At 40.5% G+C, this 27,642-nt stretch overlaps 4 protein-coding genes across 9 annotated transcripts in view; 2 read left to right on the plus strand and 2 right to left on the minus strand.

The window, feature by feature from the left end:
• LOC125770433 (neuropeptide SIFamide receptor-like) overlaps positions 1-4,395 on the minus strand; it is a 72,072-nt gene extending 67,677 nt beyond the window's left edge. For 3 of the 4 annotated variants that reach the window (XM_049440052.1, XM_049440048.1, XM_049440049.1), the window contains exon 1: positions 1,344-4,395. The gene's annotated coding sequence lies outside the window, so the exon portion shown is untranslated. The remainder of the gene's footprint in view (positions 1-1,343) is intronic. The other variant, XM_049440050.1, reaches the window with a different exon arrangement.
• Positions 4,396-9,135: 4,740 nt separating this feature from the next.
• Positions 9,136-11,559, plus strand: LOC125770492 (alpha-tocopherol transfer protein-like). Its single transcript, XM_049440184.1, has 5 exons — positions 9,136-9,497; positions 9,585-9,741; positions 10,612-10,719; positions 10,824-11,182; positions 11,253-11,559. The coding sequence occupies exons 1-5, from the start codon at positions 9,386-9,388 to the stop codon at positions 11,375-11,377; spliced, it is 861 nt and encodes a 286-aa protein (XP_049296141.1). The 5' UTR covers positions 9,136-9,385; the 3' UTR covers positions 11,378-11,559.
• Positions 11,560-11,914: 355 nt separating this feature from the next.
• Positions 11,915-14,477, plus strand: LOC125770469 (probable pyruvate dehydrogenase E1 component subunit alpha, mitochondrial). Of its 2 annotated transcripts, none has more exons than XM_049440154.1 (3): positions 11,915-12,045; positions 12,572-12,631; positions 13,070-14,477. In XM_049440154.1, exons 1-3 carry the CDS (start codon positions 11,992-11,994, stop codon positions 14,147-14,149), a joined length of 1,194 nt encoding a protein of 397 aa, XP_049296111.1. In that variant the 5' UTR covers positions 11,915-11,991; the 3' UTR covers positions 14,150-14,477. The 2 variants fall into 2 exon arrangements, with proteins under 2 accessions (XP_049296111.1, XP_049296110.1); XM_049440153.1 differs by lacking the exon at positions 11,915-12,045 and adding an exon at positions 12,052-12,468.
• Positions 14,478-16,320: 1,843 nt separating this feature from the next.
• On the minus strand, positions 16,321-19,870 carry LOC125770455 (putative fatty acyl-CoA reductase CG5065). 2 transcript variants are annotated; one of them, XM_049440119.1, is made up of 8 exons: positions 18,952-19,870; positions 18,221-18,673; positions 17,810-18,118; positions 17,639-17,724; positions 17,080-17,563; positions 16,874-16,944; positions 16,672-16,797; positions 16,321-16,594 (listed from the first exon to the last, which is right to left on the minus strand). In XM_049440119.1, the coding sequence occupies exons 2-8, from the start codon at positions 18,428-18,430 to the stop codon at positions 16,372-16,374; spliced, it is 1,509 nt and encodes a 502-aa protein (XP_049296076.1). In that variant the 5' UTR covers positions 18,431-18,673; positions 18,952-19,870; the 3' UTR covers positions 16,321-16,371. The 2 variants fall into 2 exon arrangements, with proteins under 2 accessions (XP_049296076.1, XP_049296075.1); XM_049440118.1 differs by having other exon boundaries at positions 18,776-19,870.
• Positions 19,871-27,642: the final 7,772 nt, after the last annotated feature.

Below are 27,642 nucleotides of genomic sequence, written 5' to 3' on the forward strand. Positions count from 1 at the left end.
AGCATGTATGTTAGTACTTTTTTAACTATTTTTAATTTTTAATGAAATTTTTAAAATATAAAATTCCTTACGGTGTTTGATCAAGAACATGTTGAAACTCAACCTGACCAACAAAAAAAGCATAATTTGTTCACTACCCAAGACTCAGTTGCATGACATTTGCTGCTTATGACATGTTGATTTCAAACTTTACATGCCTCCTCACGAATGGCACCATGCCAAACAGTTTTATTTTGTGAAACAACATCATGAAAAGATCCTGCGAACCAACCATGTGACATGAAAATTGTGCAATAAAACTGAAACACCAAATGGGTATCCTTTTATTTCGCACGATACCCCACATTTTACCTTGCTCATGACAGATAATGCTTCCAAAGTCATGGGACGTGACAACGACACCAAAATGGGCTGGTACCTTCAAACTCGTGCACAACCATTTACAATTTCGGCACTTTTTCAGGACCCCCAACGGCAATGAAGCAGTAGATATCTCTTACTAACTAATTACATTATTCATCCAATAGCCGAACACAAGCCGAATTGGTCACAAAAATTGAATTATGGCCTAATGGCAAATGATAGATATAGTTTATTGCAGAGCACCGTTTTTGCGTAAGCATTTCCATTTCGGAAATTGATTGCAAACGGCGTGCAATATTTATTTCCGACTTGTTTGTACAATAATCAAATCATCCGATAAAGGCAACCAACTTTGCGATTTGCGAGGCCACTGGTAAGCGTGAGGGAGAATGAGAGCAAAACAAAGCCGAAAAAATATATACACGACAGATGGGGAAAAAGTTTTCCATTTTCCAAAGCTTCAAAACTTTAGCCTTTCCTTCGAAATCATCAAAAGAAATGGAAATCGCATCCCAGGATATGCGTAGGCCGGTATTTTGTGCTTCATTGAGTGTATGATTTCTATAAATTGGCAATTTATCCCTTTTATCCTCTTAAATAAATATGAAACTGTAATACGTAGTGTGAGGGGACCGCGTACTTCTAAAAAATAAACATGTTTTGCACTCGATCGATACTGTTTTGACTTTCGAGATCACTTAATATGGATTACTTTTTCACTTTAGTTGTTTTTGTTTGTTGTGTTTGTGTGTATTTTGCTATTTCCCAAGCTTCATTTCCGAAAGTACTTGTTTAAATATTGACTTTTTTTTTTTAATTTAAGTCATGAAAAATGAAAAAACAATTTTGAGATCGTTAGTGAACCTTTAACATATGTGAATGATCTTTATAAATGTTAAATATTTTACAATATAATTCTTTAATAATTCTTCTTGAATATAATAAACAATGTCATATGAAATGCCACAAAACCTACTCACCTCTAACGTTAATCGACACTCGAGCGAAAAGTGATGCACTTGATGCATTAAGTACAACCCAAACAAAAACCAAATCTCATTAACTACTACAACTACTACTACTGCACAAACCACTCACTCGCATCTGTCTACTGGAATTCAGTATTACCACACACGTAATTATCAGGGACAATGCCATTATGTATCGCGTGCGGTACACTGTTTAACATGACGCAGACACCAAAAAACACTTGCACACATACAAGAACTGTACATCCAACAGTGTAATCCTGACCGAATAGGGATTTGCTATTAGTTTTGCTCTAAACACAGGGGAACAATCATGAAACACTGCAAATCTTACTAGCTAGAACAATTCGCTCGAACTCACAAGCACAGTGGCAGTGGAGTACAATTTTTTCTCCTTGGAAAATTAGCTTTCTTTCTTGTGGCACTGTAAATCAAATGGAATCTCACACATGATTGATTCCGTACGGGCTAGTTGCTAATTGAAGACGTGAGACGTGAGAATCGTGATCAATGCAAATGCAAGATGCACCCACACACTAACACACGGTACGATTTAGATTTGAATTCCTTCGACGTAAGATTTAAACTCGAAAGTCTAACGGCCACGCACCCGCGATTCACCAAGCTCCAAAGTGCGGAGTTCGCGATGTTGTGATAGCCTCCACGCGCTTGGACTGCTGTCACGAAACTGAAACCACGATCGTGGAACAAGCGGCACCAAAGTGGCATCCAATCCAGCATCCAACTGTGCACCCCGAACACCAACACACGGTACGATCGTAATACGCATGCTCACCAAAAACCATTTCTCCTCTGCCTTGGCCGTGAAGTAGTTGGGGAAGGGCCCGATGAATGAAAGCCACGGTTTATATGCGGCTTGGCATCTGCACGTAGTGGCGGGAAATGGAGCTTGGCAAGCGAAAACCAACCTATAATCCGGCGTTCTTAGGAATTCTAGCTTTAAGCAATAAAAGAAATATTCATACGCGCGCCTAGTCCGTTGCATCCGACACTCAGGATGCACTTTAGAAAAAATATATACGTGTATGGGATGGCCTTGCAGTGCATTGACTGCACCTGTTGCTGGAACTTGGTGTCAAACCGCCAACCCCTTCTGGAGAGGGTGCTTATTGAGTTAGAAGTAAATTAGTATCACGCCGCCAACGTTAACGAGACCGCCACCATGATCATCATCATCAGCGGGTCCGTTCAGATTTCTATCCACCCGTTCTCCAGCATCTCTATCTCGTAACGCTGACGACAAAAAGGAAATTGGTTTTGCATACGAAATTAGCCGCCAATCGTGGTCGGGGTTCCACAACCTACACGTACACGCGGCAAAGTTATTGTTTGGCGACGAGCCTAGAGCACAAACAATCGGTTCCTATAATTTGACATCGACTCCAACGAACTAACCTTTGACACTGGTGCTGGTGAGAAAAATCTCCTCCATACATCAACGAAGGTGCGCTATACAATACGCTGACGAGACATAATCAATGCGTGTTAATACAACTCCTGCGTGCATGAAACGTCAAGTGAATAGCGTGACTCCATTATTGAGCTATTGTTTTCGGATGGATCTTAAAAACGGTTGAACCTGAAATGAAAGACTATCGATAATTAGTGTTTGGAAATGTCAAGAGACACACACACACATAATGTAACCCTTTATTTAACCTTAAGAACGCTTTTTTCTTATCACTTTTGTTTAAGCGACTGCTATGTTGATGATGTTGTAGCGATTGGAAATAGTTTATGCGACAAACTTTGCCCAGTGATGAGATCTTGTACATGAACATCACCTGAACGAAGTTAGTCGCATAACGCATGTGGACATATGGTTGTCCTGACGATCACTTAGTCACAGTTACTTCACAGAATATATATCACCAGTTAGTACACCAGCTCCTGAGCTTCCCAACCTTTGTCTTTGCTGCTAATGGATACGTCGACATTAAAGTACAACTACTGTGATATGATCGGTAACTCAGATCACAGCAGAAGTTCCTTCAATATAGACGCCCTAGGTTTCTGACTCCAAGTTCTTCACTAAAACTGCACCTTACTTGCAAAGCGTAGCCTGAAAGTGTAAAGTTAGTAGGTAACTACTGCTGTGATATGAGCTGTTTACGCTTTACTGTAACACATATCACACCGGGAGTTCCTTCAGACTTTCAACACTTGATACTCTCTCTCTCTCTCCTTCTATCTATCTATCTCTCTCTCTCTATTTCTATATTCACTCACACTTCACTTTCCAACACAAACGCTTAAATGTCGAATTCTCGACGATTTAGGATACGAGTGTTCGGTCTAGTCACTTTTTGTCAATTCTACCACAAGCGACTACTCCGACATTCGCCCTAAGCCGTCAGCTGGAACTGTTTAAACACGACACCAACAACCACACTACACTCCATCCAACCACTTTTGGTTGCCATATTTAGCTCACCGGCTCAAGAATACCAAATCCGATCGTGTGATGATCGATCATCACACTTGCTCGAAGGTGCTGTCGAAATGATGGTCAACCGTCAACTGATAGCCTAAGCATAATTTTTCCTCAATTTATATATGAAACCATTTTCTGTTCATTTTCTGCGTGTTGGCTTGATGGGTATAGAGCCCGGGTACAAGGGTGTGAGGAATTTCCCGGCAAATGGTAACCGAGCGGGTAAAACTGATGACCGGTACAGTACAGTCGTTGGCCAGTTTTGCTCAAGGTAGATTTTCACATCAACAACGCACACACACACCTCAAGCATATCGAGCAGCCAATGCAATGGCGAGGTACAACAAACAGGCCCAAAGCCCGAGTATTATGCCTTAAAACTGCTAACCGATGCAACTTGTGTTGTTGCGCTCTCTTGCTAATGTTTTTGTAAACGTTTTCGTACCAGTAAAATGGAAAGGAAGCTTCAGGTTTTTTTTTTCGTTCTACATACACCGAAAGCCGTTGACATGCGTTGTATCCCCCACGGGGGGAGGTAGAAACAAAAAGTCCGTTAAAAACTTAAGACTTCGTTAACTGTGACGGGGTACGCCCAGGCGAAGAAGCACTGGTTGTTCGTTTGGAAAGAACAAAAAAAAGAAAAAAAACACGTTAAGCTTAATGTGCTCAAAACTGCAACAGGTAAGCATGCATTTTTGTCGCGTAAATGGTTAAATGTTTAAATTCCAGCTTGGTTTTTGCTTTTCGAAACCGAACTAAACGCCTCGTCCGCGGGTAACTGAGTGGCTGAGTTAAGCTTATTTTTCCACCTAATTGTGTGTGTGTGTGTGTGCGGTGTTGGTTAGTAGGTCAGTAGGGATAATTGTTTTATTAGACTTTTTTTTTGTTTTGCTACATTGCTTACATACATTGGTTGACCTAAATCATTATTGGTTCCCATTTTTCCAACGGACTTTGGGCTAGTTAAGTAAACGCCCTTTTTTTTAAATGCTGTTTCTAACTATAACTGATGAATTTCTTAACCTACCCTAGTACAGAGACATCAAAAGTGTGTGTTAAAAATGTCTGCACTGTAATGGGTTAGATAAATGTAGGTACTTTGGTATAATGTTTGGCCAGCTCTGTTTTATATCGATTAGAAATTATGCAGCCCAACTGGCAACATTAATATTAATAGAGTGTGGTCAGTATTATTTGAATATCGATGTTATTGGAAAGGTAAAGTAAACTGTTTTCATATTGGCAGGTAGATTATGATAGAAATAATTATGACGGTTAGCAATAACGTTTAGGAAAGAAAGGCCAAGCGTAGGTAAACATATTTATGCGCATTAATCTTATCGATGCAAAACATTTTTCAGCATTAAATTTCATTTCAAGCGTTTTCATGTAAGATAGGAATTTATTTCAAACATATTTATTATCTTAAAAGACTCAGAAGCTCGAAAAAGGCGTTTTTGGGGTTTTTTAGATCTTTTTTCCTCATTTATTGAATGAGAAATTGACAGAAATTTTGTCACTATTTTGCCCATAAACAAAAAGAAATCAAATTAAAAATAAAACTCTTGGCAAGTACTAGTAAATTGTGTTACGAATATCCGGTGAAAATTTCAAGTCAATCGGCTCACAGGTCTCTGACAAATTCTGGGTATCGATTTGATGGTATTTGAGTTTTTTTTTATTTAAACTGCAAATGAAAATAGTTTTGTAAAAAAGGAATGATAACATTCCACATATCGGCCACAGTTGTTCCTTTGCTTGTCCGATTCGAATCCACTAGTTTGTTTTTTAGTAACGTGATGACCGACCCTCATATTGGTTGTAAAGTTTGTGTTATGAATAACGATTACTGCAAGATAAACATTATTGGAACCACAAAACAAAACGCCAACCTAAAATTGTTTTTTTCTCTTTAATTATTTAAGGGGTAACCGGAATTATTTCCGCTAGTGTTTTGTGTTTGTTTACTAACCTTATTTACTCGACATATGCTGTTGGGAAATCTAAACCTCATTTAAAAAGCTAGGGGGAAAAGTTGTTTTTGAACAATTTTATGTAGGGATTCTGGACGTCTTGTTCAATAGTATAGCGATGTTCAAATAAGTGGAAGTGAAATGTAATTTTGGACTGATTGTTCAACTGTTTCTCAGTTTTCGTACAATTACTTGTCGTATTAAGCATACCCTTATATTTTATGGTAACGAACATATTTTAATTAGCTAATAATGTGGAATAAGTCGATTCCGGCTAACCGTTATCATGGAAAGATGCCTTTTTGTTATGAAGAACCGCTGTTACAGTGAGATTCGCATGAAAACCCAAAACCAACCCAAAGAAATTGAATCGTTCTTCGGCTTTGCGGATGTCTTAAGAAAGAAAATTGGTTTTTTTAATTTCTCTTTCCGTACCTATTTTCGAAATTTTCATTTCTTAATGTAATAAGTAACGATACCGAAAAAAACTGATCAAACGTTGGTTACCAGGTGCTCAGATTGGACAAAAGGATGGAGAATCTTAATTTTTCATCTACGTGGAAATCGAAATATAAATTGTTGCATTTTTTTCTCAAATAATTAAATTGTTCACATAATTTGTAGACGTTGTGCTTCAATGATAAACGTTTGTGGTGTGGTTTTATGTGGTGATTTTATGTTTATCCTCATTTCTCACTACATTTTTAGTCGATTTTAATTGCTATTAATTCGACAATTCTCCATTGTTTAAATGCCTGCAAGGAACGCTTCATCATCTGTCCATTTTTACAGCTTCCATTGCATATATCAAACGGAAAGCTATCCTTTTATAATAAAAAATTCTAAAAATTTGAAAATTTCCTAAGGCTATAGCTTTAGCTTTTTTGGGAAACTTAACAAAATTTTATAAATTAATTTATTTTAATGCGAATTGATTGAAATAAGTTTCTTTTCACTCAAATAATGGTTTGAGTAAAAAATAGAATAAAAAATAATAAAAAAAAAATAAAAAAATCTAAAAATTTGAAAATTTCTTAAGGCTATAGCTTTAGCTTTTTTTGGGAAATTTAACAAAATTTTATAAATTAATTTATTTTAATGCGAATTGATTGATATAAGTTTTTTTTCACTCAGATAATGCTTTAAATAAAAAAAAGAATAAAGAATAATGAAAAAATAAATAAAAAACTATAAATTTGCCAATTTTCTGAGCAGAGGTGGAACCCGTTTCATGTCCTTACCGATCAGACTAACCCGCTTGTTCGGCGAAATGCTTACACTCATGAGTGAGTAAGTGAAAAAAGAGTCGCTAAAACTACTCGTGGTGAGTGAACGAAAGTCGTTCAATACAACGTTTCAACTCACTATCTCACTCTTACTCACTTTGCACATTTCTAGTCCACACGGCAGGCCCGGGAATCAAATCCCATCTGGACCAGCAAGGACTGACTATCCGGATACGTGGTAATGTAAGTCTAGTGAGCCAGAAATGGCCGGCGTGACCTTACAGGTCGTTAAAAGCCCACGAGAGAGAGAGAGAGAAAGAGAGAGAGAGAGAGAAAGCGAGAGAGAGAGAGAGAGAGAAAGCGAGAGAGAGAGAGAGAGAGAGAGAAGTAAAAATACATTAGAAAAAGTGTGTTTTTTATCTGAGTTTTTGTTTGTTGTAAATGAAATTCCAGAGATGATCCTTCTTCGATTTAACCTTCCTTCTTTTGATTGAATTTTGATTCGACAGGTCTAGCATTTCTGATCAGAGTGATAAGAAAGAAGAGAAAGAGTTTTTTTTGGAAAAAAAAAACACTTCCAAAGTTCCTTTCTTTCCATGATCTCCGTGGACAACTCACATAATAAGACAACATAATAAGAAACTAAATTTAATTTGTACATTTTTCTGTCGTACGAAAAATTGCAAAAAAATATAAAACCAACTTCAATGCACTATATTTTAGCCAATACGAACCCCAAACTATAAATTCCAAGTTCAGCAATCCTGTTTGAATTTAGAAGCAGAAAAAAACGATTTTCAAACATGATTAAAAATTGTACTTCGTTATTACATTAACGTTGATCATGCCCGCTGCTCCCCCACCGGTACATAGCTTCAGGTTTTCGGTCCTCAAAAAAGTTATGAAATTTATTCCCTCGAGTGTCGTCAATGTGTCTTAAATGAAAGTTAGCCAAGATAGGAATCTATTGTGCGATTAAGTTTAAAAGCAAACCCTAACTGCCTTGAGATTCTCAAGTGTGCTAACTTTGGAGTCTGATTTTGACAGCAGTGGAGAAAACGGCGCGCATTTCGTCCTTCACTTGTACCCGGTAGCGAATGAATGCAGCTTAAAGATGATATTTTTGGGGGTTCTGTACACAGTCCGGAGGGTTGGGATTTTTTTTTTTCGTCTTGTTTGTCGCATGGTAAACGTGTGACCAACCAACGGATGTTACAAAACTGTGTGCAACTTAGTGCAACCAACGGTGTGCCAATCCTCTGTAAGCTTAATTTGTCTGTAGAGGATAGTTGTAGAATAACTTTCCCCAAACACAAACACACACACACAGACACATCCTTTTGTTGTAGTTTCACCCACCCCATTTTAAAGTTCGCCGACCACCTGTTCTCACGGGAAGCGTAAAAGTTTTATTTTCCCCTTTTGGGTACCCCAGCCCAGGTCTAGCGTGTCGCAAATCTTCTGCTTTTCCACCATCACACACACACACGGTATCCATTTTCATGGAGCTGAGCGAATATTTTATGTTCGCATAAAGTACAATTACGGAGCACATGAAAGTGAGCGAGCACGGCGAAAAGTTCGTCCCATGTCCCATATCGTGCGTTGTGATATTACTCTTTTGCAACAAAACATCAAGCCCCTAGCCGAGTGAGCGGAATTGTAAAGTAATCACTGGATGCGAAGCTTTACACTCAAAGGGTGGAAGGTGCATTGTTGGAAGCTAAGCTTTTTTGGGTAGCATAAATCTGCAAAATGCATACAAAATGCAACAGTATCGGTTTCAATGCAGTGAGCATAACACGGCACGGAAGTTTAGGACGATCATTATAGAATATCCGCTAATGCCAAAAGAGTTTAACGTTCACGAGAAAATTGATGACAAGATTTTGCGAAAATAATGTTTATAAAACATTGATTTTAACATTTAAAAGTACTACTTCATGCAATATTTTTTTTCCCCTCTGGAGAGTAAGAATGATTAGTAGCTTTGATACGAAGAATTATAATGAATCGTTACAACTACATAATAGTTAGCTTCGGATCAGTCACCTAATCAACCCGTTGGTGGAAGCGTACCCGTGGCCCGATAAATTCGACCTGTCTTGTCATTTGAAACAGAAACAATGCCCACTACAAACCGCGTAGAGATAAGCCAACGCCACTTCGAACGGTTCGAGTGTACTCACGTATCAAAAACCTACGGCATCAATCTTGCCATCTCATCGCACACTACACTACGGGACGGGGTGTACTGACGGTGACGTCGATGCTGTGAGACGATTCATTGGATCATTGTGGAGAGCATTTGTTCAACATATTACATTAAGCCGCCGCGGTGAACAGTTCTGTGAATTTCGCGTCCACAACCACCAAGAAATGGACAGTGAGCAAGCTAATGAGCTGACGCGTTGGCCTTCCGTCGATCGGGAGACTGTCGAAAAGATCAAACAGTGGTTAAGCACTCAAGCTCATCTACCACAACTGCAAGGTAATGTATGAACCCGTTTCTAACTCTTCTTTTTAATATAAAAACAAAACTTTTACAAAAGTGTCTTTTTATCTTTTTTTGTTGTAGACCATGAAATAGCACTATTTCTGCATGCCAACTACGGCAATGAAGAAGCGAGCCAGCGTACGATCGAGAACTATTACACGCTGCGTACGAGCCATCGGGAATGTTTTACCGATCGGGATGTGTATAACGATGCGTTACAAACGGCACAGAAAATCATGTAAATATTACATTAAGCAAAAACAGTACAATCGTTTAAGTGACTTCAGCAAAGCGTCTTTTAAAGCCATTTGTTATACGCGATCACGGTCACAAAGTACGTAGTTAGGTGCGTGTAAATATTATATCAGACTAATCATTCAATCTATCAAACGGGCAGCTCGGTGGTAGTGGTAGCGTGCTGGACGCGAATGTTTGAAGATTACGCACGAATAATTGCCACAGCGTTATCGAACAATGTGCATGCTGATCTCTAAGATCTCACATACACTATCGTACGGTGTGCGAGAATGTGTTAAAGTAAACACACTGGTTGGTTCATCGTTGGAAGAATAGTTTTTGATGTAACAACGCACAAAGCCCACGATGCTTGGTGGTCGTTAAACAATTTGTCTTTCAATGTCTTTCAATGCTAGCTTTCTGTGGGCAATTGTTTCGGATCGTTAAATCTACCGTTCAGTTACTAATACAACACCATTGCTACCTTTGCTCTGGGTACTCGAAATACCACTCGTTAATCGCACAAAACAAGTTCTCCAGACGGTTATGCTGGAAATATTTAAGGGTACAAAGCAGTATGATGAATTCATCCTTGACCCTGAGGGTGGGTTAAATGTTTAACGGAAATTTCATACATTGCGTAGGTACAGAATGGTGGAGGTCTCGAATTGGAGTTGTACCTAATTTTGTAACGGTGAGAAAAACGACCGTTATGCTCTATGATCATTGCTACAACTTGATAACTATTTTAATTTAAAAGAACAGTAATTGAAGAATGATTTTACGTTGTCAACTCATCGCTTCACTCATTTCCGGCCATATTCATTTACGTTCTAATTTATGTGCTGTTGCATGTGTTCAATTCCTACAGGATGTTCACCATGTTGCCAGGAGAAACGAAGGAAGGCTATAAAATGGTTTACACCCGTTTGCTCATTTCGGATACATCCGAATTCAATCACCCACAAATTCTAAAGTTGTATGTATACCAATAACTTGTAACGGTTTGCAACCGTTCAACCTTTCTACAGCGTCACTAATGGTTTCCTTCCCGTTGCACAAAACCTGTTCCCATTTCCCAAGCATGACCATGTGTCTCGATCTGTGGGTGAAGCTGGAAGGCAATGCAAATGGGCACATTATGCTAACAGATATGCAGGGGATGCACCTGGGCCACATGACCAAGCTAAACATGGGGGCGTCTAAGAAACACATGTTCTACGTGCAGGAAGCATTGCCAGTCAGACTCAAGCAAATTCACTTCATAAACGTGGTACCGTTCATGAATCGATTAATGTTTCTTATGCGTCCGTTTTTGCGCAAGGATGTGCAGGATATGATCAACTTCCATGTCGAGATGGATACGCTCCACAAGGTGATACCTGTTGAGAGCTTGCCAAATGAGTGCGGTGGTACTGCCGGGACGGTCCAGGAGCTTCACGGTAAGCTAATTGGCTTCTTTAGAGAATACGATGGAACTGTTTACGTTGACTAATTATGTTTCAATTGCAGATTCCTTCAAGAACACACTATACGGCCACACTGATTGGTTTCGTAGTGCGGAGTCCCAAAATTTGGTCGATGAAGCTAAACGGGTACCACCGCCTAGAAGGTACATGTTTGGCCTGTTCGGTTAGCGCAGAACGCGTTTTTGTAAGATAATGATGTAAATTTGAATCACCTTCGTTAAATGACACACTCGTAGAGGTAATATTATTGAATGAACAATGCATAAAAATGCGTTAATCACACTAATCGCTAGAAGGTAATTTTATACCAATGACGAAAATAAATAACACCCCAAAACATTACAATTGAATTAATGTTTTATCTTCCGAATAAACTGTTAGAATTTACCGCCAATAATTAATTGGGAAATAATACTATTATTAAACAGCAGACCTTTTTTTACACGATTGAAGAATCAATGGAGCAGCCTGGTTAGAGCATTGGAGATGTTGCCGATATATTTGATGACAGGTTTGAAACCATGTTTTTCTAAGGCGTGTCGTATACCGTGAATATAGTTTTATCTATAGTATTTTGACTAAATTCGGCCAACTTTCAGTACCTTAATTTCAAAGACAAGAAAAATAAATTTAAAATAATTTTAACGGTTTCGCGCGCCCTGCTGTCACTTTTTGTTGACAACCCTGTGTCGATTGTCAAAGTGCGTAGCAAACGTCAAAACCATTCCCGTTGTGTATTTTTATTATTGCGAAAACACACATAACATTATCACCGCAAAAATATGCTCTCGAACGTAGCAAAATCGATTGGCCAGCGCAATTTGTTTGGCAAATTGGTGAGTAAACCCGGTGAGAACTAGCCAACGTTTCATCACGGTACCAGTCTGTTTACCGGCCCTCGGAAGTGTTTTATTCGGCACAAGATATCGTTCGCCAACCACTCGCTAGAATCTTTCTCCTCCACCACCTTCGTCTTGCGCATAGTGATTGCATAATGAAACAGGACATGGAAAAGTGAACAAGATAAGAAGTAATATCCTAGGTTCTCTAGTGTTTACGGTGCTTAGAAACAATAGCAAATCAAGGCGAACATAATAAAACCCGATCGGTAAACGTTGCGAACATTTTCGCCGTCCTTCAGTATGGGATTGTCTAAATGGGTGAACACAATCTTCCGGTCGAGCAAAGCGGCTGCGGCCGCTACCGAAGCAATCAAAACGAATAACACGAGCAGTTCCAGCGGTGTTGAGAATAAAGCGGTTAGAATCGTTTGAACTGTTATTAAATGCTGGCAAACGCGTAGAGCTTTCGAAGGATATGTTGTGCAAATGTGTTTAATCGCTGTTTTCTCTTTCTTTTTAGAAAACACTTTCAAGCCAGCAGCAGAATGGATTCGCCTCGGAAGCTACGTTTGAGACACGGGTAAGTCCAACTGTTCCGTGTAGCATTCTTTAACGTCGATCTCTTCAGTTTATTTATTAATGAAATGACCTACTATTCTTCCGTCTCGGACATCAGACACATTAACCCGTCAAGGTCGTTCACTATCAGCAGTGGTATGACCGTTTCTCAGATGTTGTGATTAGCTACGCGTATTTAATACAATTCTCGACTGATCGTAATCTTTCCATTAATACAAACAATAGTTTGAAGTATTTACAATCCAAGAAAACTGAGCTCGTGAGTTATGTTCCGTAACTATCCCCTGTGAAGTGTGTGTTATTTACATAGAACATAATAACAGAAGTAAGAAAAGTTTCTCTAATAACTGTCTTTAACACGTTTCTGTTGTTTTCGTTCATATGTGTACGTTGTTTGACTGCACGGTATCCCCCATACAACCCCACAAACGTATATCAGGCTTTCAAGCTGCATAACCTTGAAGAAGGTCCATCGACTAAGGTGACCCTCACGAAAGAGGATGCCCTAAAATACTACGGCCAGATGTACATGATCCGGCGCATGGAAACGGCCGCTGGCAATCTGTACAAGGAAAAGGTGATCAGAGGGTTCTGTCATCTGTACTCTGGGCAAGAGGCGTGCGCCGTCGGAATGCGTGCCGCTATGCGTCCGGAGGATTCTTGCATCACCGCTTACCGCTGCCACGGATGGACGTATCTGATGGGTGTTGCGCCGCAGGCCGTTCTATCGGAACTGACTGGCCGAAGCAGTGGCTGTGCACGAGGCAAGGGTGGCAGTATGCACATGTACGGTAGAAACTTTTACGGTGGAAATGGCATCGTCGGAGCGCAGGTTCCGCTGGGCGTGGGAATTGGATTCGCTGCCAAGTACAACGGCACGAAGGGAGCATGTATTGCGCTGTACGGCGACGGTGCTGCCAACCAGGGTCAGCTGTTTGAGGTGTACAATATGGCCAAGCTGTGGAACACACCGTGCATTTTCGTCTGCGAGAACAACGGCTACGGCATGGGTACGAGCGTTGAGCGCGCGTCGGCCAACACCAACTACTACACGCGGGGAGACTTTGTGCCCGGAATTTGGGTCGACGGTATGGACGTGCTGGCCGTCCGTGAAGCTACCCGGTTTGCGTTGGAACATACCTCGTCCGGCAAGGGTCCGATCCTGATGGAAACGGCCACCTACCGATACTCTGGCCATTCGATGTCCGATCCGGGCACTAGCTATCGTTCGCGAGACGAAATTGCAGAAGTAAGACAAACGAGAGATCCGATAACATCGCTACGCGAGAAGATTTTGACCACCGAGCTGGCCTCGGTGGAGGAGCTGAAGGAGATTGAGGGAAAGATACGGGCGGAGGTAGACTCGGCAACCAAGTTGGCCAAGTCGGACAAAGAAATCTCCGTCGAGGAGCTCACCGCAGATATTTACGCGAACCCACAAAACCTGACGACCGTACGCAACACGCTGCCGCTTGCGGAACTCGCGCACAAGAGATTGGGACCGGCCGTCAACATGTAAAACGAAATAGTGTCGTAGACGTTTTGGCGAACGAATGTTCCGCACCAGCACGAAGAAACGAGAAGATCAGTAGCTGCAATCTCACTACGCATTTCAGTTCGGATGACAACCGTTCCCGTTTGTATGTTTGTTTTGTATCAGTGATGTCCTGCTCCATCATCCCTCAGGGAAATTCATGCTTCAATGTGGACACACGAGTAAAAAGGAGGCAAGAATGTATTTATTGCGCGAAACGAGACATTTATTTTATTCCTTCATCATAAACGGGTTGCAAAGCATTTCAGACGAACCACAAATACACCTGACGCTCACAGAGTAAACGAGGGAATACAGTTGCTTTTAGTTATCCTTATTGTACATTACCTGAAGATATCACAACTTTTTAAGGAGATTCTTCCGTGAACGTGAAAACTTTGGACGATCGTCTTACGCTGCAGAATCCACTAGCTAATTTAATTACTCGATCGCTTTTTGCGCCGAATTGGACAATTTGATCGTATGCCTTCCACTCGTTCACGAAATTGATCATTATCGTTATAACATTAATTAAACGGTTTAACAAAAAGGATACAAAAAAGATGCAGTTTTAAAACTGCATCGAAAAGAGGAGATGCAGTTTTTGCTCAAGTGCATCTGGTTCGGCGTTAAGCTAATTTTCGAAAGCGATCTTGCACGTAGACCAGTTCAAATGTACGTTGTATGTAGCGCCATCTATTGTTGACTAGCATCACCAAATAATGTTTTGAATATTAACGATGTTTCGTCATTTTATCTGATTTATGTCAATAATTGATTGACTAAATTAATGACGACTTTTTGGATTAACTAGGATTTGAACGAATTTTCAGCATTCCTTGAAAGGGATTTAATCGATTGGTTTATATAATTGGTGATTCGAGAAAGAATTAAATTTGCATAGATAACTGTGCGGAATTCGTGATTCTGTGGTAATTAAAGGCCGTCTGTTAATTAAATCATAAAGCATGGCATTCTTTATAGAAATCTTTAGATTTTATTGTTTTTATTAACACAGACTCTCACAATTTTGCCATGATTAATGACGTGTTTTTTGAATTGCTTTGTTGATTTGTTGTTTCTCTCTCTTGTTGGCTTTAACGACCTTTGAAGCCCCGCCAGCCATTTCTGGCTTACTAGAATTATTTCTACCGCGTAGCCGGATAGTCAGTCCTTGCTGCCTGGAGACGGTCCGGATGGGATTTGAAACCCGTTCCTGTCGTGTGGACCGGTGCCGTTTATCAAATACATCACCGTGCTGCACCGGGTTTGATAGGTATGCCATCCAGCACAGCATTTGAAATATTTTTCTCTTAAAAAAAATTCTCACTAAAAATTGAAAAAAAATATTCTCACTAAATATAATCAACGTAAGGAACAATTTAATTTTTTTACATTGTCTTTCTGACTAAACATAAATAGAAAACCAAGTTATTTATTTTCCAATTGAAAACAAATTAAATTTACAATGCGCGACGAGATGTTTGTATGAATAGCATGAATCTCATTGATCCCCCAATACAATCATGAGGATAATTTAATGCACTTTAACATTATTGTGTAATGGCATGGAAATTCGAGAAAAAAAGCTAGCGACGAAGCAAATGAGTTCATCCTCCATTATTCTCGGAAGCAGTAAATAATAATCCAGAAGAAGTTGTTAACGATTGTAAAACTCGCGAACCCTTCTCGCTCTCCGAATTGCCAGCGAACTCAGACAAAAGTCGTCCCAGATCAAAACAACAAACAAAACAATTGCACTGCACCCGGCGGTAGTACCGACAGACTGCATTGCCGGAACTTGCTGCCCTGAATTGAAGGTGAATGGTGAAAGGATTTTCTGTTGGCCGCGTGTAATCTTCATACCAGCAAGGTAAAGAATGGTGATTGCAGACAGATGATGGCAGCAATTCGCGACCTAGGACAAGGCAATAAACAAAGCATTACCGGTGCCCTTCAGCTTCAGGGAACCCCCTGTAACCTTGAGGTTATTTGATCTCATCACGCACTGTATGTCGTCAATCTCTGGGGCATGCGAAAGCAAATCGTTCGTTCACATTGCAAGCATCGAGCATCGTTTTTTTTTCTCTTCTTTTTTGTATATTATCCACCGTGGGCGAATTCTTTCGGGTACAACTGCATTCGGAGTAAAACCGTTTCAAAAATTGCAACGAGAACCGGAACAACTCGTAATGTTTATTGCAGCACTACAAACTTCCAGCAAACATTGACCTACAAATGGCCACCAGCGTTAAGCAGCCAGCGATAATCTGAATGATACGTTCGAAGAGTATCATACGTGCTAGCTTTCGTTTCGCGTACGGAATCGTCTCGTCCGGATCCTTCATCAGGTAGCGTCTGATGGTGATGTACGCATTCTCGAGATATGTGCCAGTTAACGTTCTTGGCATGTACCATCCGAAGGTGCTCCTGGTTGCCAAAGGGGAAATACGCCAAAGTCATTTAATGCAGAGCTACAGTCAAAAGCTCCGGACCGTGACACTTACCGATCTTTCTCGTTCAGCAATTCGATTAAATTATTTGTCTGCTTCGTATCAAACTCCCACTCATTCCAGACAAAGTAGCGCAGCGAAACTTCGGAACCATAAATTCTGGATTGTAATTTCATTAAACTGTTGTAAAAACGAGAGTTCATGCGTGAGTGTCTTTCAACGTTGTAGTTTGCAGGAAAAATGTGTTTACACTTACAATGGTTTGTGTCCAAACATTCTGATAAGAAGATCCAACAGAAACGATGGTAAAAGCATGGTGAAAATTAGCTACAAACGAGACCAAGTCAATTGATGAGTAACCGTGCTCGAACAAAAGCTCCCGGCGAGGTCTTTCTTCCCTTTGCGTTTGTATTGTCGGAAAGAGAACAAAAAACTGCCGTAAAACATTAACTACTTCCTCACCTTGAAATAGTACAAAGCTTTCCAATCCGTTGGATATCCACGAGGCACCCAGAGCATACGGCTAAATGGTACCGCGTATAGGTACTCCTTGCCACGATCCAACATTTCCTGATACTCCAGCGACTGCTCGTACGTGACGGCACTGTTGTAGATCGGTAGATGGTTAGGACCACAGGTACGCTCAAGGGTTCCCCGCTTCCAAGCGGCCAGAATGATGGTCTTTACGACAACGTCGACCGGGATGATATTGATACGATTTCTCGGTCGCAGGTAGGCTGTCCTGGTGATGCCTATCCCGGCACTGACCAACATGCCCGTAGGTCCATTGAAATTGTCCACCCATCCGCTCATCGGTTCCTGTATGGTGAACAACACCACCGAAGGCCGTACGATGGCCAACGGTAGCTCGTTACAGTAATGGTTGCATACCTGTTCCGCCAATCCTTTGGTGTAGGTGTACGTGTTTGGGGAGTTCTGTGAAAGTCTACAAGAGACCAAAACGATCAAAATAAACCCTAAATGCAGGAGATCAGATGACGCGATTTACGCGTTAGCTTACTTTTGCATCAGCGCATCCAGTACTTCCGGTTCGTAACGATCGACGGCTTGGACGAGTTTTTGCCAATCATACTTTGGTGGGTAAAGCTAGTTTCAAAATCAACAATGTGCACAATTAATAAGCAAAGTTTTCCAACCACAAGTTCTTCTCGTCTACAACAGTTTTTTTTACCTTTTCCTCAACATGACGATTCTCTGGATTGCTGTACGCGGTAGACACGTGTACCACGGCCCGTATCTTGGCGGTTGTAGTTTTAAGCACCTCGAACAGCTCCTGCGTCGAGCAGATGTTCGTCTTAATAGCATCACGCAACGGATCGTCAAACCTAACGCTAGCGGCCAAATGGAACGCTACCGACACATTGCTTAGCCTCTGGATGTCCTCCTGATACATTCCCAGGCGCAACTGTGTAATGTCACCGAATACCGGGACCACCTTATTCAAGGCACTTTTGTTTTCCTCCCTCAACCGGTCGAACAGCTGCGTTATGCATAGGGAGAAAGGAAAGAACGAATCCGTATCCGTCGATTAGTAAAACAACACAATCACACCGTTCGCTAGCAAACGTCCGGAAACACTCACGGGATAACTGACGAGTTCGTTAACGCGCGTCTCGATCGATTTGCCACGCTTGTTGCGCATTAGCACGAAGATGCACCCAATGTCTGGACAGGAGCGGAGCAGCTTCTCGATCAACACCTTCCCCAGAAATCCCGTCCCACCGGTAATGAAAACATCCGTGTTGGCGTAAAAATCCGTCACGGATTCGTAACATCCTGACTGTGTCGTCATTTCCGCCCTTTTTTCGGTAAGAAACCCGACACCTCGTGGATGAATTTTTGCTCCGACAACTAATGGCACTTGCACACACTTTCCACACTACACACTGGTGATAATGCACTGCCTTCTGACGTGCGGACGACTCGACTGCGATCGGCACTGATCCACTCCGAATGCCACACTAAACCACAAACCAACGGTGGACCCTAGTTTTATGCTTTTTTATCCTGCCACAACGGCACGGTGCGCGTGCCGCTGAAAATAAAACAAAAACCCAACCAAGGTCCTGGTGGTTACGGGTGCGATTTACAACGAAAGAGATTGTAAATCTCTCATGCGAGATCGATGACTTTGTACCCGGTGTAACAGCGATCCTTGCCAAGGTTCATGTACACGAACCACCAGGAGAAGCAACCACCGGCATTGACATTGAATTACACACGTTCGTGTCTTGCTCGGGATTTACTTTCACAACCGTAGTTGTAGTACTCCGATCCGTTCTCAGCTTTGCCACTACTTTTTGCAGAACTCACCAATAGGCGGATCGCACATCAAGATGGCACCACAACCTAACGCCTACTGACGTGCGGTTGCGCTATTGCAACTGATAAAATATTATCTTTCGAAAATGGAAAACGCTCCAACACCACCTCGAATGTGGCACCGATCGTGAAGGATTGGCCACAGCAAAAAAAACAATGTAGGTAATCCGCCAAACAGGGTTGTTGTTTATCGGTGCAAATTAATTCTGGAAGCATTGAAAACGGTTCCAATCGTCTGTTGCACTTGCACCGCAAGGCGAAGGGGTGCATTTCTGTGCGCCACTAATGGTTTGAAGTTATTGCATATTAATTGATGGATTGTAAATATTGCGTAACGATCGGCTTAAATTGTAGCAATTTTCTTTTTTTGTTAACTGAACACAGTTTCTGCTACCGATACATTGTGGACAATTTGTGTACATTTGTTGTGGGTGAAGTTTCGGAAGTAACAATTTTGAAGGATTTTTCGTTGGATTTCTTAGGGTACTGAAGCAAATTTGCACGAATCGAATCGATCGAAAAGGAAACAACAATGCACATCGTTTGATACATTAATGAAATCTCTACTAGTGCTGCTATTTATACCCTCTAGCCGCTGCAGTATTTAACACCATTTGCATATGCACCAATGGATACGAACTCTTTTCAAAACACACTTCCACATGGCCAACGATTCAACAGGTATCCCTCCGTATGTACATCCCCCCCAAAGTCGGCACATTCATTACATCCGGCACACGTGCTACGTTCAAAGTTGGAAGCCATAACGTGGATTTTCGGTGCACCGATCGTATTTGCCATAACTTCACCTTTTGCTAACATTACCTGTTGGATCGTTTGTAAATGCTTTTTGGGGCCAAACGGTGTTGGAACTTTATGACGAGTGATAAAACTTCTTCCACCCGGTTTGGTACGTACTGGCACAGAAACGTTGCCGTCTCCTCCCCCGAGAGAGCTCACGTCACGCTCACCTTACGCTCTAGGTCACTATTTAAGGTGTGGTGAAAAGTTAATTTTCACTTCACTAACCACAAACCTTGGAGTTCATTGATTCAACTAGACGTTTGCTTCCAAATGATGTCTAATCATTCGTAAGCCGATAGAAGTGTATACCGTGTGCGTTCTTCAGTATACACCTGAGGGTATTCCATCTAAACGGACAGACAATTTCATCCCAAAGCGATGGCAAAGAATGAAGCTTTTCAAATTGCCCCAAACCATCTCCCACATACATGCAAACATGCCTACCGTTTGAAAGAGTCCTGTAATCGATACTTTTACCGCCAACGGCATATCACTATAAGGCACTATCAATGGAATTGAAAAGGTGTATTATGTACAATTTGACACACGCGTTAGGAAATGTCAGAAACTTCCGTTCGATTACTGCTTTGTACTTTTCCGCACCGCATCACATTGCTCGTACACATTTTCACAGTCCTCAATTCTATATCAATCCCCGTTTATCCCTGGTCGATAATGTACCGGTGTTCTGTATGCCATTGAAATTACTTTGATTTCTCCAAAAACTTCTCCTGCACAACCCACACAAAAGGCCAAATGTAAATGGAAAGATTGTGACCCGGCGTCCCGCCAGTTCTAATGTGAGCAATCGGTTGAATATTTGATGCTGCTGACGGAACCAACCGGTACCACACGTTTAGATAGCGTTTCCGTTTCCTGATCGGAAAACCAAAGGGAAGCATATTCCGTCATTGGAATATTGGGAGTGCTTTTGTGTGTAGTTAACTTTTGATGGTGTTATCGACAACGGTATGGCAATGGTTTGCGATTCCGTACGGTGAATAAGTTTCATGCTTTGTGCTTGTAGCTTGGAGGGAAACTAATGTTCTAGCTTCAACCTAAAATGCGGGACACTAATGATGCGGTACAAAAAGCACTTTGTTAGAGAATTAATTCCTTTTTTGCTTTATCGTAGTACTAAAATTGAGGAAATGGTTGTATATCTAAGAACAAATATAGCAGCTTGTTTTAGAACTTTACAACTTTAGTCAATGATTGTTCAAACTCATTCAGTATATAAACTTTCTAAGGTATCACTAAACTGACTGTAACGTCACTATTTGGACGTGTTATAAAATAATAGTTCGCTTACCAATAGTTATGAAAATTTTGTTCATGAAGTTTCAACAACCCTCTATCAGGGGTTTTCCAGATACAAATAAATACAAGATAAAGTTAAAAAAAACTATAATTATCCAGAAGTTTTTCATAGTTAATAAATGAAAACTCAAGCAAAGTCCCGAAAGCATCACAAAAAACAAGATTTACGAAATTTACAGCAGTTTGAGAAGGGCAATTTTGGCGGGTTTTCTGTAGATATTCATTCTACACGTTGTCAGTGTAGGTGAAAACTGTATCCAAATAAGGGCGTCAAACTTATTGCTTAGCCGTGATTTAAATTTAAGCCTGATCGATCACTTTAAATAGTTACAGAAGGGCTCAGTTCAGCTCAGTTCAAAGTAGCCCAGTAACTGGACTGATATGTTTTCTATTCGTATAGAATGGACTTATTTGTGACTTAATCTAGGATACAAAATCACACTGGTTGGAAGATATTTCCTTCTCCGAACAGTGATTCTAGCCTCTGTTTGCATGTGATAGCCTTTAGCTCAGTTGTCCAAAATGAGAATTCTCATTGCAACACGATTTTTTTTTTGAATATTAAATTTCTCTTGCATCTCAATTATCTGGGAAGACGTAATCGAAATCTTCTAAGAATAAACACTAGAAAAATTGTATGATTTTAAAATGTCCTGACTGGGTTTATGGATTACACTGAGCAAAAGACTTCATCAAAAAAAGATCTTTTAGATGTATTCGTGCCAAAGTAAACATCTACTGTCCGTCTCCTTATCGCACATGTTGACCTACATTACTCAAGATGGTGGCGTAGAAAATATATATTTTATTTATCAAGTGGCACACTAAACCACTGTCCGGCTTTTCCCTTTTTCCAGTGTTTGTTTATTCAGTTAGGGAAGGTTTATGTGCTTCCGGAGTATGTGTGACTGACTCGTTAAAGCTGTTGCTTAACACTCCGTAGACCTTTTAGAGGAAACCAAAAAATATGATTGTATTCAAGGTGCTTCTACTCAAGGTTATCCATCCAAGTATTGGTGCAGACATGCAAGTGTTTGGACGTTTGCCATTCGGAAACGTGCGTGAAAGCTTCTTGCTAGTTGCGGGTTTTTTTGTTTATCAACGTGCCCTGTATATGCCTTTCTAGAACATTTAAGTTGATTTCAGCGTCACGTGTTGAATAACCACGCATCAAATATATTAATTCCATCGATCATTTCCCGGGAACCAAGTTCAAATCAAATGATGTCCCAAATCTAAATTCTAGAAGTCCTAAGAATAACTAGTAACAGGTTTTCCCCTCATCTCGCTAGAGAGTAAATACATAGTCGTGCTGTGCATAGATTTAAAGCCAACAAGTTCTGTGCCAAAAAGCAAAGTTCCAAGAACACAAAAAGTACAACAGATGGCGTCATGGGGTCAAGTTTTCCCTGCAGTATCAAAACACGAGTCAATGGATTTCACATTTTAGCGGTTTAAATCGGTGGATGGCGACGGCATGTCTAGAATTCTATTGCCAGAATACGGTTGTCGATTTTGTGTAGAATCCGTATAATATACAAGCTAGCTGTTTAAAGAACAAAGAGTTCCACTGTCACCAAATTCACAGATGATGAACTGCACCAGACAGATTTTTTTACCCTCCATGTTGTTGATATATCTGCCTTTTACCTAGAATAAAACATATAAAATCTAAACAATTCATAAAATGATAAAAATTCTTGAAAATTATGCTCATCTATTGATGCTAAATGGTTGCCAAAATAGACGAATAACGTACGTCAAATTATTTGCAAAATAACTACAAGATAAATTTGTACTTCAAAGTACACAAAAGAGATTCCGATGCTGAAACAAATGCCAGATAACATTTAAAACTTGATGATCACAATGTATTTTTGACACAAATTGACACACTTTTGTGAGTCGGTGGTGGGATTGATGAGAGGAAAAAATCCTTGGAGAATAATGGTTATGTTAAACAACAGAAGTTTTTCGCTCCCGAACGACCTAATGCACTTGTATTGAAAGTTTTTAATGTTGTACAAGCGTATGGTTGTAAATCATGTTTATCCCATAAACCAAACTTACAACGCTTTGCAATCCAATCGACATGTGCTTGACGAATTTGAAGAAAGAGAAATAGTTGTCCGTCAGCGGTACATGTATTTCTACCAGGACCAGGGAACTCATACATGTAGCTTGCATGATTTTTTTTAAATATTCTCCAACGCGAATGTTATGGCACACCAAGGACTATGACCAGAGTTTGTAGGGTTAACTTTATCAGAATAGAACGTCTGCTAACCCCGGTCACTACACGGGATTATACGTTCATTCTAACAATCTCAGAACCCGGTCGGAAAGCTCCTGGTTCGAGATTTTGCATTATTTGATTTGATTTTGCGTTCCGTGGCAATTTTGCCGAACATGCAAACAAATTCGGCGTCCATTTCAATTCCATGCGGAAAAGCGGACTGTGTAGCAAAACTGGCGAAAATCCCTTTCCATTCTCAATATTACTGACTCACTCACCGAAACGCTTTGATCTGACAGGGTCTCTTGCACATGTCAGCGAACCGGTACCATTTTCAGGATTTGTCCCCTTTCCACATTTTATTGCCTGATTCGCTTCCACTGCTACAGAGGTGCCGGGTGACTTTGGCCCTACTCAACAGAAGAAACTGTGTACCATTCGGTCCCTTCAGTCGGAACAATGTGTACCCAAAGCTCGGCGGGGCTGGATAATGTTGAGTGTAAAACTGAAAACATTTGGCACAAAAGTTGGCTGTATATTTTTCAAACACGCACGTGTCTTGCCTATCGTCGTTTGATCCGGACCTGTTACGATGGAAGGAAAAATGGTAACAAATCCAATAGCCATGGGCATCCTTCTCCTTTTTTTGAAGCCACCATTTACTTGCGCACTTTCAGTATCCAGTACCAACCAACCAGGGGGGAGGGCTAAAGTTTATCCATTACCTCGCGAATAATTTTACCTAGTGCCGCAAGAGTTTGGCTTTTACTGGTGGTGGCATGCTTGCCAAATCTCGTAAGGTTAGATTTTATGCTTTGATCTAGCTGTAAAGTTGACCATATCCTCGATGCGTCTTATCAAGCGGAACGGAATGCAGCAATCGATGCTATACCGTGCTGGTCCGCCTTGTCAGTGTTAGATTTGTGGTACGTTGAATAAAATTCATTTTAAAATAGTTTTTTTTTTGATATCCAACATTGTGCAAAGTTAATGGTTATTGGATGCCATAAGCGTAGGTAAAGAAGCAAAGCGATTGTTGGAGTTTGAGTTCGATACATAACAGGCGATTCGGTTTGACTGGATGTTCCGTTAAGATTTCGTACTTGGTAAATGATTTGTGGAGCTTTTTACATGCTATCTGTCTTTAGATGAAGTCGTATTGGCTTTAAGGCACTTTTAATGACTCATCCATCCAGCTGAAGTAGTTTTCCAATACCGGTAATTACGACTAGAAGATCAACATTTTACGTTCGAATGATTTGACCATGTTTTTGGCTTCTGTTTTCATGTGTCAAGTGTGAAATGAAACTACTATGACGATTGCTATCCACTGTAAATTTATTTCTGCTACGTCCAGCAATAAGCCCTTTTCTCTTTTATGATAAAATTACTAATTTTTTTTAATATTGGGTTTTAATCGTTAAATTCACTTTGGTCTGCTGTCAATAATCGACTCTTTGGATTATGCATATCCAAGAAATCCATGTCAACTTTGGCTTAGTAGACTCAATAGTCTTTAATGCAAAAATATTGTATATTATTATCATGAAATATGTTCGACCTCGTTAAACTTTATTTGACAAACTATTATTATAAAGCAACGGTTTTTATTATCCTGACATTCGATGACATTTAAAACGATCGTGCAGAAATCCTTTTTAAGTTTATGGAAAATCCGATCGCTGGTCAATCATGTCCCAAATAATCGACGTAAATTGACGCTAACCAAATTTAAAAATCTCAACAATATCCAGTACATCTAACGTTTAGCTGAACATGAAATCAAATCAAGAGATTGGAGTTGGTTAAGCTAATTATTTTATCCTTCATCAAAATTATATTAACTTCTTTTTAATTAAATGCATTCGTAAACTAATTCAAAATGCCACATATATTTTTGTTCTTGCTTTACACACTGTCTTCATTTTTTTATTCCATAACAACCATGTACTTAGCTGTCATTATATCATGTTTTCATGTACAATATGTCTGACTCCAAAATTTAAGAGACTGTTTAAAGTAATTCTTCCTGTTTGAAACGTTTTACCAAGAAACCAGCAAAAGCATTGAAATGCTATTATCGACTGCATGTTTCGTCGAGTCAATCATTATTTTTTACTTACCTTGTTCTACAATCCGCTTAGTATACTATCAAAAGGGGGGTAAATAAGCAACGAAAAAAACCAAAACACATGCAATGATAACAAGAGGCGGTGGATTGTGTTGTGCCAAACTAGACTACCATTCAACCAAAACCCACTGCTTTGCTTAAGTGCATGCTCGGTGTATAAAAGACACCCCGCTTTGGTTGTTGTTCTGCTAGGGAAGAATGATCTTAAACGTGGCACTTGAATTGTTAGTCACGCGACCGAGCGCCTGATTAAAGCGCAAAAAAACCCCCCTAATGGTGGTGTATCCCAATGTTCCGGGGGGGGATCAACATAACAACACCACGCAATGACAATGTAGCCACAGATTATGCTTCAGTTTCTTACAACCCTCTGAAGGCAAATGCATTAAAATAGCCCGAGGGAGCAGAAGGGCGTACGATAAGCGAAATTCCAGATAAGAGGCAAACGGACCCGGCCAGCAGCATCAAACACTAGCGATATGATGAAGCATTACAGGATGTGGTACCATTCCTGTATTCGTCCTTTTCGTTTATCGTACATTTTCCCGTCCTTCGCAGTAACGTGAAAATCAAAAACCGCACACTAGAAGAAAAGGATGGTTACCACTACTGCATGGGGGGGTGGGGGATCCTTCCCTTGGAAGGTAATGTCGCATCCGTCTCGACGGTATGTCGGAATGTTAATGTAGTAGCCCACGTGCTATACGGTTGCCGTGGATGTTTGAAGGATTAATCAAACGAGTACACAAGGCCGCATCGTGGTGTGATGGAAAATGAGCTACAACGAAAATAAAATCGTTATCTCTTCCATGAAACATTCACACTAATGCTACCGATTATGCATTCATCGCTGTATGTTCGTAAGGGGATGGTTGGATGTTACTTTTACCGCCACTGTTTAAACCACATGTTGGCTAAGAGCGATTCAAATACAGATTCAAACAAGCGGTGTACGTGTACGTCGTTGGTAAAGGAACTGCCAGAACTGATACATCGTCAGACAGAAGTACGAACCGCAAGTACTTCAATTTGGCATTCGGAATTTACAGTGCAATTTGACTTCCCCTACCGAGACAGCGGGTAATGCGCCGACTCACCTCCAACCTGGGGAGTTTGTTTTTGTTGACGTCTTTCTCCAAAAATCGACAACTAAGATCAACCCATACCGCACAACCTACCGGTACCCGCCAATCCAAACTTCAACTCCCGGCACTCCTTAACGTGAAGTAGCACAAAAAAGGAGGTACAGCCAAAGGATGACTACAACATATGGTTGTTATTGTATTTTATGTGTTTTTACGCTTTCGTAAGTTCATGGATGGCGCGTTAGTAGGTCCCGGTACTGGTTCCACCCCAACCCGTTACCGTTGGTTCCCCAAAAACATAAAAAATAGGGTGTCATGCTGCTTTAAGCGTATGTGTCTAACAATGCAGCTCTTGAGCAAGAATGCCACCCAAAACCATAATAACTCTTTCGTGTTCCAAATGAATGACTTGTTTGGGCTGTAGGTTGACGACAACCGTAAGCAAGTTGCCGGCAGTGGCTGGAATGATTCTTTACCCCGTTTTGTTGCCATTCCATCAACGGGGGCCCCGTTTGGGTAAGAAAAGAAATTGCAATTTGAATAGCCGCGTGGAAAACATAGTGCTTGAACATGTGAAGGTCACAGTGATGGTAGAAAAATGGTTCCAACGATGCTGTTGTGGTTCACTAATAAGAGCCTCACACTGTTTGAGCTGCTACGCTGTATTGTGCATAGTAAATGTAGGTTTCTGTGGTGCACAGTGCTTGGATTGTGTAATTCGGTTAAATTAAACCTAACCAGTATTAATGCTAATATTGGTGCGCACACACACACACACGCAGATATTTTAAAGCGTAACTATAATAAGATTCTTGATATTATTATTATTAAATATTTAAAAGCAATCTCCTAAGATAAAGTCAAGTGAAAAATCTCATATTCCCTGTAATTTCTTTCTTTTTCTTCTACACATAGCTACTGTCCATAAAACGGGAATTTTTACGGGATTACGACTTTGTGAAGATGATCACTGTGTTTTATTTTGGTTTCCGACCCAAAAAGATGACCTTGCAGTGCGAAATAGTCTCTGCAGAATTGACAGGAATTTATATTTGGAGCAATAACATAGAGGGCTTCCAGCATCACATGCTGGACAGAGGTCGCCT

Source organism: Anopheles funestus, chromosome 3RL (assembly GCF_943734845.2).
Source record: "Anopheles funestus chromosome 3RL, idAnoFuneDA-416_04, whole genome shotgun sequence".
Lineage (NCBI taxonomy): Eukaryota > Metazoa > Arthropoda > Insecta > Diptera > Culicidae > Anopheles > Anopheles funestus.